Here is a 14,213-nt window from a genome sequence, read left to right as displayed (position 1 = left end):
TGTTACTGTGAAGCCACAGTGGGACTACTTTTAGTATCGGTTGTTTTTCATTTTGTAATAACTTGACTCTCAGGAAAATTATTGTGTCATTCTGTTTAACTGCAAGGCATTCAGCTTGATGGGCCACTAAGGACTTGTAAAGCATTCTGTTCCCTCTCAACCCAGAAATGAATGAAGGACAGCTGGCTCTGAATTTTTAAAGTCTATTTGAGAGAATGATTTTCTTGAGCCTTCTTCAAGTGTGATGTTTATAATGATCTGCTAAATATGCCTAAATTTTCTTATGTGGCATTTTTCAGGGTTGTGAAAGTTTAAAGAAGGAACTCCAACATTAAAAACAAAATTCATAAAAATGTAGGACTGATTTTGGTTTGGAGGGATCCAGAAGCTATCATTGTTTTTATTGCCGACCACTGAGAAATCTGTCAGCTTCAGTGCTATCGTTATCGTACTCTCTGTCATGGTTCACCATAAGTGTGCTATTTATTAACCATGATGGTAATGATAATGTCTTGGGGAAATATTGAGCCTCATCCTAAATACAATAAAGGTTCATTACTAACACTTCAATTCTTTCCCTCCCCTGCAACAGACTTAAACGCATATATTCAAGTTAAAATAAATTCACACCAAAAATAGAAATCTAAAATTAAATATTTAATTAGAACTCTGATTTGCTTTAAAGATAGGTGGCATTGCACAGGCTATATTACACTCTCTTTATAATTTTTTTTGACAAAAAAGATACGTTCATTTTAACAGGCCACTTTAATATTAATACATGTGTAATAGGATTGGAACTGAAAATTCAGCTAGAGATGGTACATTTTACATTATTGGGAAAATTACAGTTTTGAATTGTAAAAACATTTATTGTTTAACAATTTACCTACATTAATCAAAAAATTACAGCATATTTAATAATTTTACAAATTCTTCATAAAAAATATATCTCTGTACAAAAAGGTCTTTTGCACCTACTTCATGTCAGCAGCATGTGGTGAAATGGCAAGATGGGACAGTGGGAATGATGATGATTTGACCTGATCATAATGCCAGCGTTCTTTTTTCCCCTTTTTATAATAGCTTTTTGTTGTTGTTTACAAAATATTTTACAGAAGAAAAAAATTATTGCAGCTAGCCTGAAGAAAGGCAAGATGTGTGAAACAAGCAGCAGTTTTAAACAGCTTTGAAGCACATAACCTGTTTCTTAGCATGTGGCTGTTTTCCCTCATATGTGTTCTGGTTGCCCTCAGGAAGAGTCTTCTAGACCTAACTCAGCAAGCTTATTTCCTGACTGCCTTTAACAAGATCCTTCAACTACCTCTCTGGAGATTTGATTAAATACTGCACACACCCTATGAATAAACTAGGCAGAATTCTCATAAGAGAATTTCATTGAATTTTTTAAATAACATGCTCCAAACTGGCAACCAAAGGACAGTTTGACTTTGCACACAAAGGAAAATAATATCTAATCTGATATGTGGTTTCTCGTATGTATGTGTCTCCTGTCATTTCAGGATTTTATAAGGTCATTGACCAGCAAGCAGGCCAGGGATATGGGAAAGAGACATTAATTCAGACTCTGAAGTCAGCATTTTGCACCTAGTTTGAATGACTCAAACTTAGATATGCACAATATATACAGATATGTATATATATATACACCTAATATATATAGTAACCCTGTTCTCCCTTGCACACAATGATCCTCAAACTTTCTAAAATTTTCTGTTTTAGCTCAAAGTGTGTGTTAGGAGCTTGGCTCCTGCTGACCTCATCTAGCATACAGAAAAAAAGCTACGCAAGTACTGCAAGGACTCCAGTTTGCAAAGCAAATCTCCCAAAATGCTGTCAGACAGACCAGGGAAAAATGTGCAGAGAACTCAGCATAAGAATGTGGAATTCATTAGTAAAAGGCAAAGAAGGAACTAGAAGAGGTCAGTTGTGCCCTCCTAATAGCATTTGCATCTTAAAACAAGTAACAGAAGAGTTGGGAGCCAAGTGAAAAAAGATCTACTAAAATGTTCAGATCAACATGACAACTTAAAAGAAAAATCTATTATCCTGAGAGTTTTGGTGGGTTTTTCATTCTTTTTTTTTTTTTTTTTTTTTTTTTTTTACTTTTGAAGTCCTGCATTTAAACATGCAATAGACACACAAACATATCAGTGTTAAAGTTTGATTAGGTTGCTACAACCAAGTGAAGGTCAATCTTAACTTTCTGATATTTCTATTACTTCCAATCTGGAATGTGAGAAAGGAGAGATTTTCAATATAAGGAATATGTACTTTACAATCAAATAATAAAATAAACATTACCTTTTCATCATATTTTTATCAAACAGGTATCAGTAAAAAGGAACATGATATTTACTTTGACTTTGTTAGGTAAACACTTTCATTGTCACATCTTCTACTTACTTTTTAAAAATTTTATCCACAATGGGGATATCCATAATCCATTTAGAATATCACTCATAATCTACCTTTAATGTATTTTGTACTTCAAAAACCAATGAAATTTTCTATCTAGGATTAAAAAGCATGAAACAACAGGCAAATCAATATAAAAAAATACGTCATCAGGAGAGTAGAGTGTGTGTAATTTCTCCTTCCCTCCAAAGGAAAGCTTGTATTTTTGATCCTGAACAATTTCCGCTGAGTTCAAGGTGCCACTGCAGTATATTGTCTTTCAATGCAATGTCAGAGAGGATGGCACACCAAAATAAAAAATGGTAACAAATGCAAAAGGGAAGACTGCATTGTGAGCTAAATCTCACTACTTCATGTGCTATCTAAAATAAATTATTATTCACACTTTTTACATGGCAAATAACAATTGCTGCAACCTCCCTGCTGTTAAGTGGTATGCTATTGAAAATGATTGGGTGATAACAGTCCTAAGAAAGAAAAGCTATAGGAAATAAAAATTTCTCATTGGACATCTTCAATTAATTCAACATATAAAAGTAGCTAATGGAAACAATAACAAAAAATCTCTTTGATACCATATTTCCTTTTAAAACCTGTGCCATATCTGGGGATTTTATTTTTCTAATACACCAACTAAACTGATGGTGGAATGTTCAGCTTGGCAATATGAGAGGATGCATATATACAATAATTAGTGTGTATAAACCCTGTGTAAATACTTTTTTTTTTTTTAAATCAGAATCTTACTCAGTCATTCATAACACACTAGTGCAAAAAATTGTGCATCAAAAATTCTGTAATAGAACAGCTGACTGGGAAATTTGCAAACGGCCCTAGCTCTGGACTCTGAGGTGAGCTGTGAGTTCCTCAAAGTTTGTCAGGTCTTAGGGATGACATAGTGAAGCATTTGTAGGTGTGTGCATCTATCAGAAATGGTGTCTTCTTCAAGAAAGCTTTTTTTTTGTCAGAGTATTTGTGTTCCTGGGGGTTCAAAAAAAATAAACATATTGTGGTGCTATCATTTTGTTACTGCAAAGGATGTATCCAAGTGCCCAGAAGATTGCATTGAAAGGCATCCCAGCCACACGAATATATGAAAGTCTGAGGCATTATGTATGACATATTGGCATGACGTGGCAGTCTTCCTTAGTGTGCCTTGATTTCAAGCAGATGCAGCCAGGTATTTTGAATCCACTTTCAGAATGTAGATGCATTTGTATTTTGATCCTCCGAAGACTCTGACACATTTTACTAGAAATTTTCGCTGCATGTATGCCAGTAGAAGATGTTAAAGGTCGCTGCAGCAAAGCCAAGAGTAGAAGGGAGAGTGGTATATGGCACCAAAGGAATTACTGCTTGTCCATCAGAGGTATGGCTATGAATCAGTCCTATTGGGGCACTGAGGGCTATACCACTGTACAAACTGTGTTCAGAGTTGTGTCAAACCTCACAGCCTTTGCTTCTGTGGGTTTTAAGTTTGTATCATACATGGGGTTTTCAAATGAAGCTTGTCCATTGCTGTTTTCATGTCCAGCATAGCCATTGTATTGAACTTTTGGTCTTGTTCTAAAGTAAAAAGAAGGAACAAAAAATTAGAAACCTGATTTCAGTATTAACTCTGTTACAACAACTCTGATTATTCAAATGAAATGACTCCTGAATAAGCAAGGAGTCACACATAGAAGATGGTATACGATGACAGAAAAGGGTGTGTGTATTCACATATAGTAGAGTTTATATTTTTATTGGCGGTTAGCATTATAAGAATGGATTTGCAAAATAGAAACAATTTCTAAAACTAAAGAATCATCTATGCTTCTTACTAATATTCCTGACAAACTGGGAGTTCATAAAGATTGTAATCAGATAGATTTTGGTTTGAGTAGCCATCTATCACTTAGAAGTTCTATGTCTTTGGTTAAGTCACTTAACTTTTTAATACTGTCTGTAAAATAAGTTGACTTTATAATACTCTCAGTAAAATAAGAATGCTTATCATCATGACTGCCATTTAGGGCTGCTAAGATTAAATTAAATTAAATTAAATTACAATTATAAAACTTTAATTCAATGTTGATAAGTACCTTCACTAAGTGTTAGCTATTTTTGTAATATCATTTTGTCTCTGGTGAGTTAAAAATGAGACAGTTGTAGAAAAGAAACTATACTTATTATATTAAACTATTGTTTTCCATTTTGTATTACAAGAAAATCTATACATAAAATCTATGATTCAAGAACTGGAGGATTTTTGGACAGAGAAGACCTAAAAGATCACCTGACTCCCTCTTTTTACAGAAGAAATGACACAAGAAAAAAGATGGCAGGTGGTAAAAACACAACCACACTGGCAAAAATATCACTTGGAATTGGATGTAAAGAAACTTCTGTTTTAGTAATTGACTAGTATGTTTCTTAAGTTACAATATGTTCATTGAGAATAAAAGAAATTAAAAGTATATATCTGCCTTATAAAACTAGGTTTCTGTCAGCAGAAAAGCAGTTTGTAACTGCTCTAGAGTTGAGAGATCTTTGGCTTTGAACTTGGAAAATGTTCCAGCAGCAGAAGTTAGTAAACAAACTCTGTCAAATTTTAATGAAAACTAAGACCTGGCTAAAAATTTCATTTAGTCACCCAGTTCACGAGTAGGCACTGTTCCCACATTGCTAGAGAAATGCTATGGAGTTGAAAAGATAAAACCAGACTGTGGAGAGATAACCCTGTGGAGGATTTGGCCAGGAACTCTGTCCCTGATTGAGAAAACTTTCTAAGTATTTAAGTAACAAAAACACTCAGAAATGAGAAGAAAGAAGGTTTTGTTTGGAGAAGTATAAAGCCAACCTGTTAAAAAAAGTTATATCTGCAGAGGGTAAGAAGCCAATGGAAAGTAAGCTAATGACCCAGCTCCTCCCCTGAGCAGGTGGCAAGATCTCAAAAGGAAATGGGTTTGTGAAGTGTCTAGGCAACTGGACACTGGGGTTCCTTGCTTCTGCAAAAATCCCACATTCTTCATATGGCCCAGAAGCAGAAAACTAAAAGACCCTGTAGATTTAGGAGATACAGTGGTCTAATAGCCATCATTCTAATAACAATGAGATTGGAGAGCCTTCCTTCCTTTACTAGGCAATGCAATCTTCTTGGATTCTGGTGCAACCTTGGGTAGAGAGCTCAATCATGGTAAGATTAAATTTCCCACCAGCTCAGAAGAATGGATGCATGTAATTGACATCAAATTCATATAAAATAATAAGTGATATCACCTACATTTATGGTTTTAAAGACTGTGATCTATTCCCACCATATATTACCTTTGCTTAGAATTTTCTAAGGTTTAAAGAATCAAGCAGCCATGTATATTGAATATGCCCCCATACTAGGTTGTCTTAAAATTAGCATATAATCAGAGGTCATGTTTAATTTACATACATGTGTATATAACTGTGTAGGGCTATCTTTTTAAAGGAAAAGAGAAAAGCTGAAAATAGTTTTCTGTGAGACTCAAATAAAGGTTTGTATCATGGGGAGGCACACTAAAGCAAAGCTCCTCTTACTTGTGGGTTTGCCATCCAACTCCCAGACACAAGGGCTGGGGCAGAGAAAGTCTCAGGGAGGTTATCAGATGCTTTCTTATTGACAAGCAAATGTCAAATCTTAAAGAAGAAAACATTACTTGACTAGATCCTTTCCTTGGGGATAATGTGGATGGCAACAAAAGCAAAAATGAACTTGGAGGAATTATAAATTCCTTGTATATTTGTTTCTAGACAGATAATATATTACCTGGAGGAACTTATGAAAGAAGATATACTGTTATTTATATTCCTTTAAGAAGACAAACATTTCTGATAATGCCATTTTATTGGATAAGGTGGTGGGATATATTTCTATGTTCACCAGATTTTAAGTTAGCCTCGAACAGAGATTTGAGGATAAAGCTCACTAGATTTGGGAGCATGGAATATTTTTCCTGCTGAAATGAATGAATGAATGAAGGAAGGAAGGAAGGAAGAAAGGTAGGAAGGAAGGAAGGAATAAATATACATTTGCCAATTTTAATTTGTGTGAACACCATCTGAGATTTCTTTCACTGGGTTCACTTATAACTTCAGAGTATTACCAACCATAAGAAAGTGAAAACATACATTTTAGAGCTTATACATATATTTTGAAGGAACATTCATACAATGCTGTATTTCAAAAACAACATAAGAAAAAAAAAGAAAAAAAAAAGGAAGAAAGAAAGGAAAAAGGAAAAAAAAATTTAAAAACCCGTATAAGAAAGCACATATATATATGAAGCTACCTGATCATCATTAAACAAGCAACCTCCCACAGGCTTTTTACCAAGAAAAAAAATAGAAATCTACTAATGAATAAATAAATAAATAAATATTTATTATTTATTAATAATCTATTAATAAATAAACATTTGACACATTTAGCGTACTTTAATCTTACTTCCAGGAACCATGATTTTTTTAAGTTGAGAATGTTACTGTCCCATATATTATTTCAGAGCAGTTTGGCACATGTCAAGTTCCTCCAGAGAATATATTATCATATGGAGACAAGTATACAAGGAATATATAATTCCCCCAAAATCATTTTTTTTTTTTTTTGGCATCCATGTTAGTCCCAAGGAAAGGATACAGTCCATAAAAGTTGGTTTTCCCTAATTTTTTACATTTTCAAGTCAGTTGGGATACACACATTAACACATGTCCAGAACATTGTTTTCAAGAAATGGAACATGTCACATTGCTTAGTACAAAGTAAGAGCTCAATTTTTATTTGTTGAAGGAAGGAATGAATGAAAATTTTATATATCACGGGTTCATGGAATTGAAAAAGCCATAGAGATCATTCTGTTCCACCTTCCCCGGGAATTTTGTAATATCTTCTGAATGTTCTCAATAGATGACCCTGTAGCTTCAAAGTAGAAATATAACCTTTTATTTCTTCTTTAACTGACACAAAGCAAAGCATGTTACTTATTAACTCAGTCATTTTTTTCTCTTAATGTTAATTACTCTGTCATGTAAGCATTTTTAATTTAAGAGCGAATGTTGCCTAGCAATATACAAATATAAGTGCATGTGTGTGTGAGTTAGACACTTTAGTTACAAAGTTTTCAAACAAATGACATTTCTACAGTACCTGTGTTTGTAGAGGTAAAATGCAAACCCTGATAAAATTAGAGCAAAGAATGGAACCAATATGGCAGCTGCGACAGAACCGCTACTAGTGCCATGATAGTGATTTGAAGAATCTTGATCAGAGCTTAAAGGATCTGGAAATCAAAAAGAATATTTAATTTGTAATGACTTACACTATACTTAAAGAAATATTTTATGATAAATTTTATAAATAACTATAAACTCTACAAGAAGCAGAAGTGGTTTCAATTCCACAGGAAAACAATTGAAACTTTTTTCAAAGATTTTATTATCCATCTTAATGACCAAGATACAAAAATGGACAATTCTTTAGTAACATTCAACAATACTAGGAAAGAGACTCCCATTTCAAAGGTGGTACTGCACAATCTTTTACTTTTAGTTATGTATATTTGAATTTGCATAAAAAGTAATTGAAAGCACTGATGTTGTTTTGCCTATACACAGAAAGGGGTTATATATGCTGTTTTCTACTGTTCTGAGGCAGAAAATTAGCAAAAAGTAGTCACTGAAATTATGTAAATATTCCAGGTTCCTAAATGAATGGTATTACAGTCTCCGTGTGTGAATTTGTTGGTGTAATCTGCTTTTATTTTAAGTAGATTCCAAAATTCATTAGAGTGTTTAAATACTCAGTAGAAGAATGCAGCTCAATGCCATCACATAAGTTTCTATGAGGATACAAAAGAATAAAGCACAATCCCTATCTATTAGATGGGAAGGCAAAGGTAAACATCCCAAACAATTTGTGATGAAGGCAATAGTGCCAAATACATGCAAGGCATTAAAAGAAAGGCAAACATTGAAAATTCAAATCAAATTCAAATTGCTCTGGAAGGGTTTACTTATAAAACATGATTTTGCAATGTATTTGGTCTAATTTCATGTATTCACTTTAATAAATAAAGTGTAATGAATTATAATCAAAGTAATTTGAAAACAGAATTGTTAAGAAGCTGAACTTGTTTTCAGAAGTGCATTACCGGAATTTATGGGAAAGATGTCATATTTCATTTATTTTTGTTTTTCATAAACCACAAATGCAAGGAAACATTGAAATATCTAATGTATTTAAATAGCAGTATGAATCAAAATGTCTTGAATTTTCACATAAAATCTTTAAATTGCTATTCTTTGTTATTTGCTTCAAATAGATGCAGGGTTATAGTAGGCAGTTTCTTAGGGTCTAATGGGAATATATTTTGTAATTGATATTTTGGCTATTGTTTTTGGTGACTTAACCATATACTTTTGAAATCCTTTCATATCAGCACATGTGAATCAGATTTAATTTTTTTTTTTAAGTTTTGTTTTCAGATGCATTCACCTCCCACTATGAAAGTGAAATCTATCAGATACATGTTCTCTCTAAATCCAAGCATCCAGCAAGTAAGCTAAAGTCAGCCAATAGTATATTCCTATCCTGGGTACTGAATTTGTAGTGAGTGATGCAAAGCATCATGAGATGGCTTAGAATTTATTCCACCGGCTGTGGTAGCGGCAAGAGCCATGATGGCAAAATAAGTGTCCAATGGTGGTGATTTCAGCAGCAGCAAGCAGATTCCATTGGCAGCAAGCCCAGCAGTAGCATCCAAGGTGACACAGTCTAACGGGGAGACCAATGGTACACTATTCAAATGGTACCAACTTCATACCTTTGTTGTGAGATTTAAATGAGGTACTATATGTCAACAGCTTAGAGCAATGACTAGCATATAAATGTTCACTAATGTCACTTATATTCACTAGACTATAATAAATTTCATGAGGCCAGGGTGGTTTTTGTTAGCTTTCCTCTTGAATCTCAGTGCCTAGAATAGTGCCTAGAACACAGTAAGTTCTTGTTAAATATTTGTGGGATGAATAAACAGTGCAGTCTTTCAGCTCCCAAATATGTTTTGGTTTCCATTGTTACCATACCTCATTCTTCCAGTTTCTATAATTCTATGAGACTCTTCACCTCTACCATCTTTGTATTCTGCTTAAATTAACTAAAGCTGTTTTCTTTTACCAGTAACAAGACTATATACTTTTGGTCATAATAGGTATCAAAATTCCAATCAATATAATTCAGAAAGGGCTTCATACTATCTCCACAGCATAACAGAGAAATACAAAAGAGGGTTTTTATGTATTATACTACCAACTTTGCTTTGAAATTATGATGTTCTCTGGAGCATCTCATTAATTTCAATTATTTGCCCTTGTCTTAATAACTTGAAAGGTAATACGTGCACTTGCTATTAATTAGAATGTCATGAAAGGATATGAAAATAAATAGTATAAAGGACAATCATAATAAAGGATTACTTCCCACTCTCACCTTATTTCTCCCCTTTATGAGTAATATTTTTAATGTGTACTTCCAGCAATGTGTTGTTAATATATATGACTGTGTGGTTGGTTTCTCTTTATTTTTTAAAGTCCGGGAATATTATTTGCATTTTTTTGTACTGACCTCTTAAATTTTATTTTTGAGTTTCTTCCATCAGAATATATGAATCAGATTAAAAATTTTTAAGACACAAAGGATTCCAGTGATTGTTAATACCAGAATTTATTTAACCAGTCTGCTGTTAGACGGACAATTGGATTGTTTCTAGTCCTTTTCTATAAGCTACAATGAAATACTTTGTCTATGTCTACACATGTGCATGGTTTAAATTCATAAAATAAATCCTAAGTACTGAAATTGTTGTCTAACAGAGTTTGCACATTTTAGTTTTGCTTTATCTTACCTATTATCCTCAAAATAGGTGTTCCAATTGCATTCCAAACATTTTTTTATGAGGACCATTACACAAACAAACTTGGATAATTCTATATTATCCAATATCTGCCCTTGTTCTTTTTCTCCTCCACCTCTTCCTTCTCCTCCTCCTCCCATTTCTTCTCTTTCAGATTATTATTGTTGTTATTGTTAGTACTACTGCTCAGATAAATCAAAGCATTTTGTTATTTTTTTAATTTACACTTTTTTAAGAATGAGAGTAAGAATCTTTTCCTGTTATAAGATGGGTCACTCAACTTTTAAAAGAATATTATTGAAAATAATGCACAAACCATAACTCACCCTCTTAAATTGTACAATTCAGTTTTCTTTAATATAGTCACAGGGTTGTGTAATCATCACAATCAAAATTTAGAACATTTTAACCCCTGTACCCATTAGCAGTCACTCCTGATATCTCCTATCTCTTCTCTCAGGCCCTCACAACAAACCTACTTTCTATGTATGTAAATTTACCAGTTCTGAACATTACATATAAATGGAATTATACAATATGTGATCTTTTTGTGTCTGGCTTCTTTCACTTAGCATAATATTTTCAAAGTTCGTCCAGGTTGTAGCATGAATCAATACTTCATTACAATATTCCATTATTCCAAAGCAGCTGCACCATTTTACATTCCCACCAGCAATGTTCCATTTTCTCCATTTCCAATTTCTCCACATTTACACCACTTGATGTTTTCTGTCTTTTTGAATGTAGCCATTCTATTGGGTGTGAAGTGGTATCTAACGGTTGTTTTGATTCATATTTCCCTAATGGTTAGTGATGCTGAACATCTTTTCATGTGCTTATTGGCCATTTGTGTATCTTTGTATCTTTGGGAAAATATCTATTCAAATCTTTTGCCAATTTTTAAATTAGGTTATTTGTCATTTTATTATTGAGCCATAAGAGTTCTTTACATATTACAGATGTAAGTTTCTTAGCGAACTCATGATTTGCAAATATTTTCTCTCATTCCGTGGAGAGTCGTTCAGTTTTAATGAGGAAACCAATTGATTTTGAGTTTCTTCAATAAGTTTTTACATTATAGTTGTCTTTCAAACTAACTTGGTTTAAGTATCCATTTAGTGATAATCACTTTTCTCAGTTCATCTATAGACTGGAGACATTAGGAGGTTGTTTATTTTTCTTCATAAAAATAGGGTTTAGCCATAAATCTTAAATGAATGGTTACTGTTGAAGCATTACTTAAACATCGACTTTTCTAATTAGTTGAATGGAAGACTTACTAGTGATTCAAATTATTTTGTAAGCAAATTGTTTTGCTTGACAATAAGCTCATCATCACATGAGAATAAAGATTACTTGTTAAACAAAGCTGCTATTTTGTTAGATTAAAGAGGAATAGGGTAATGCAAAGAAAGCTTGTGACAACAAAATGATAGCTCACGCTGAGTTCTATGGATGAGTAAACTTTGACGTCTACATGGAATCTTGTACAACTCTTGGGTATCCTTAAACAAAATTACTAGAGCATGTGCTATAGGAAGACAAGGAGGACAAATAAGTACAGGATTTGGCTTAGAGCAAATTTTATCCATTATTAGTGTAGCCTAGTGCACTAATTTTACTTTACTAGCTCAAGAGAATATAACTGAAATTAAAATATTATCTCAACCATTGCTGATGTTATAGTTTAAAGATCTTCTATTTAGAAGTATTAAATTTAGAATGGTGGAATTATTTTGTGATTAATTATCCTTTCTGATCAAGGTTTATTAAAATTATAATAATTTCATTTCCTTTGGAGTTCCTTGGTATTGTGATAAAAATCTCATGAAATGAGTTCATAAGTAATAATCATCAAAAATATTACACTTAGGTTCCTCTGAAAGGTGGCTTTGCTATCAAAGGCTATATGGAAATATTCTTTATAAAATTAATACGTTAATAGTTACCAACAAGTAAATTACAATATAGTTTATATTATTCAGGAGAAATGTGGTACTAATCTCATTACAAAAATGCATTTTCCTCATCTGTGTTGCAGTGAGATCTGTAATGACTTTCGTGTGAAAGAACGTTACTGTGCACATAACAATTGCTTATATGTATCTTACTTAATCTTCAAAACAACCCTGGGAACTCACTTCTGTACTGAGTCTTTTATAAAAAAATAGGATCAAGGATGCACTTATCCAAGATTACAAAACAAGAAAGTGAAAGAGGAAAAATTCAAATTGATTTTTTAAATTTATTTTCCTTCTCGGATTACTAAGGTAAAAATCAAAAAGTAGAGAAAGATAAAGAAGGAATTAAAATATATCTGTCTATCTATCTATCTAGCTATCTATCCTTGTAACCTTTTTATCTCTACCTATGTCATTCACATCTTTCCATGTTGATATATAGTCCTTATTCATTTAATGAAATGCACTGCAGGAAACTGTTTTCTATTTAATGTAATATATTGCATAAAGTTATTCACTGAAGCAGTTCCTTTATAATAGATGTGTAAGATGTTATTTCTGATTTTAACTATTGAAGCAGCCCTGCATTAGATATACCCAAATATACAAAACACACTTTTCGGATTCAAAGTTATAAAGATAGAATTGTTAGATGAAAGAATACACAATTAATGTGATGATTCATCCTGCCAAATTGTATAAGTCTGCTGATATATACACCACAATTTAATATCCAAGGGCTTAAATCTACCATCCACCCAAAACAAACATTTCAAAAACTTTGACATTCAATAATTAAAAATGATCTACCTTTGTTTCCATAATATATATTTTTTGAAGATGAAGATATTTTCTTAGGTTTGTTGGCCACTTTCAATTACTCTTAATTATAGCTTTCGTTGGGTAATGTAGTTTGAGCATGCTTTAGTATGTATACACTTGTTTTGTTTTGTTTTTTTACAGTTTTCTTTTTCTTTATTAGAGAAGTTGTGGGTTTATAGAACAATCATGCATAAAATATACGGTTCCCATATGCCACCCCATTGTTAACACCTTGCATTGGTGTGAAGCATTTGTTACAATTGATGAAAGCACATTTTTATAATTGTACTATTAACTATAGTCCATGGTTAGGGTTCACTGTTTGTGTGGTGCAGTTACATGGATTTTTTAAAATTTTTATTCTGTTACCATATATGCAATCTAACATTCCCCTTTTTCAGATATATATTCAGTGCTTTTAATTATATCCACAATGTTGTGCTACCATCAGGCACAACCAAAACATTTCCATCATTCCAAATAGGAACTCTGTATATTTTAAGCCTTAACTTTCCATTCCCTATCCCGACCCCATACTCTGGTAAGTATATTCTAGGTCCTCACTCTATGAATTTGCTTATCTCAATTATTTCATAACAGCAAATATATGTTCTTTTGTATCTTGCTTATTTCACTCAACATGATGTCTTCATGATGTTTGTATTTTTAATATCTTTTTATATTAAGGATATTAATTCCATATCTGATATACATATTGCAAAATTTACTTTAGGCTTTGTATTTATCTATTTTGCCACTCAAAACCTTTTCCCCCCATTGGATTGTAAAATGTTAGTCTTTCCCATGGTTTTTGTTTTGTTCCTTTTGGAATCACAATGGTACAATGCTCTCCATTATTTTTCCACATAATCATTTGAAGATAAAACTGAACTGTTTTAATAAATACCACAAATGCAGTTTACCTTGTCTTTCTAGCTTGAATTTCCCAAAGTCTTTTCCATGTATATCACCTTGAAAAGTAAATCCTCCCCTTTCAAGTCCTGATGATACCTGATGGGTAAGAAAAGGAAGAAAAATATGTATAAAAATGGATGAATAATATTCT

General features: G+C 32.7%; 1 protein-coding gene across 3 annotated transcripts in view; it reads right to left on the bottom strand.

The window, feature by feature from the left end:
- Window positions 1-3,127: 3,127 nt before the first annotated feature.
- Window positions 3,128-14,213, bottom strand: part of CSMD1 (CUB and Sushi multiple domains 1) — a 2,222,584-nt gene continuing 2,211,498 nt past the window's right edge. For all 3 annotated transcript variants that reach the window (XM_037812751.1, XM_037812753.1, XM_037812752.1), the window contains 3 exons: window positions 14,071-14,158; window positions 7,598-7,730; window positions 3,128-4,005 (listed from right to left, as the gene is read on the bottom strand). In XM_037812751.1, coding sequence (XP_037668679.1) covers window positions 3,846-4,005; window positions 7,598-7,730; window positions 14,071-14,158 — 381 coding nt within the window. In that variant the 3' untranslated portion in view covers window positions 3,128-3,845. The remainder of the gene's footprint in view (window positions 4,006-7,597; window positions 7,731-14,070; window positions 14,159-14,213) is intronic.

The sequence above is a fragment of the Choloepus didactylus genome, chromosome 20, assembly GCF_015220235.1.
Source record: "Choloepus didactylus isolate mChoDid1 chromosome 20, mChoDid1.pri, whole genome shotgun sequence".
NCBI lineage: Eukaryota > Metazoa > Chordata > Mammalia > Pilosa > Megalonychidae > Choloepus > Choloepus didactylus.
Note: the sequence above shows the minus strand (reverse complement) of the source record. Positions and strands in the feature narration are given on the sequence as shown.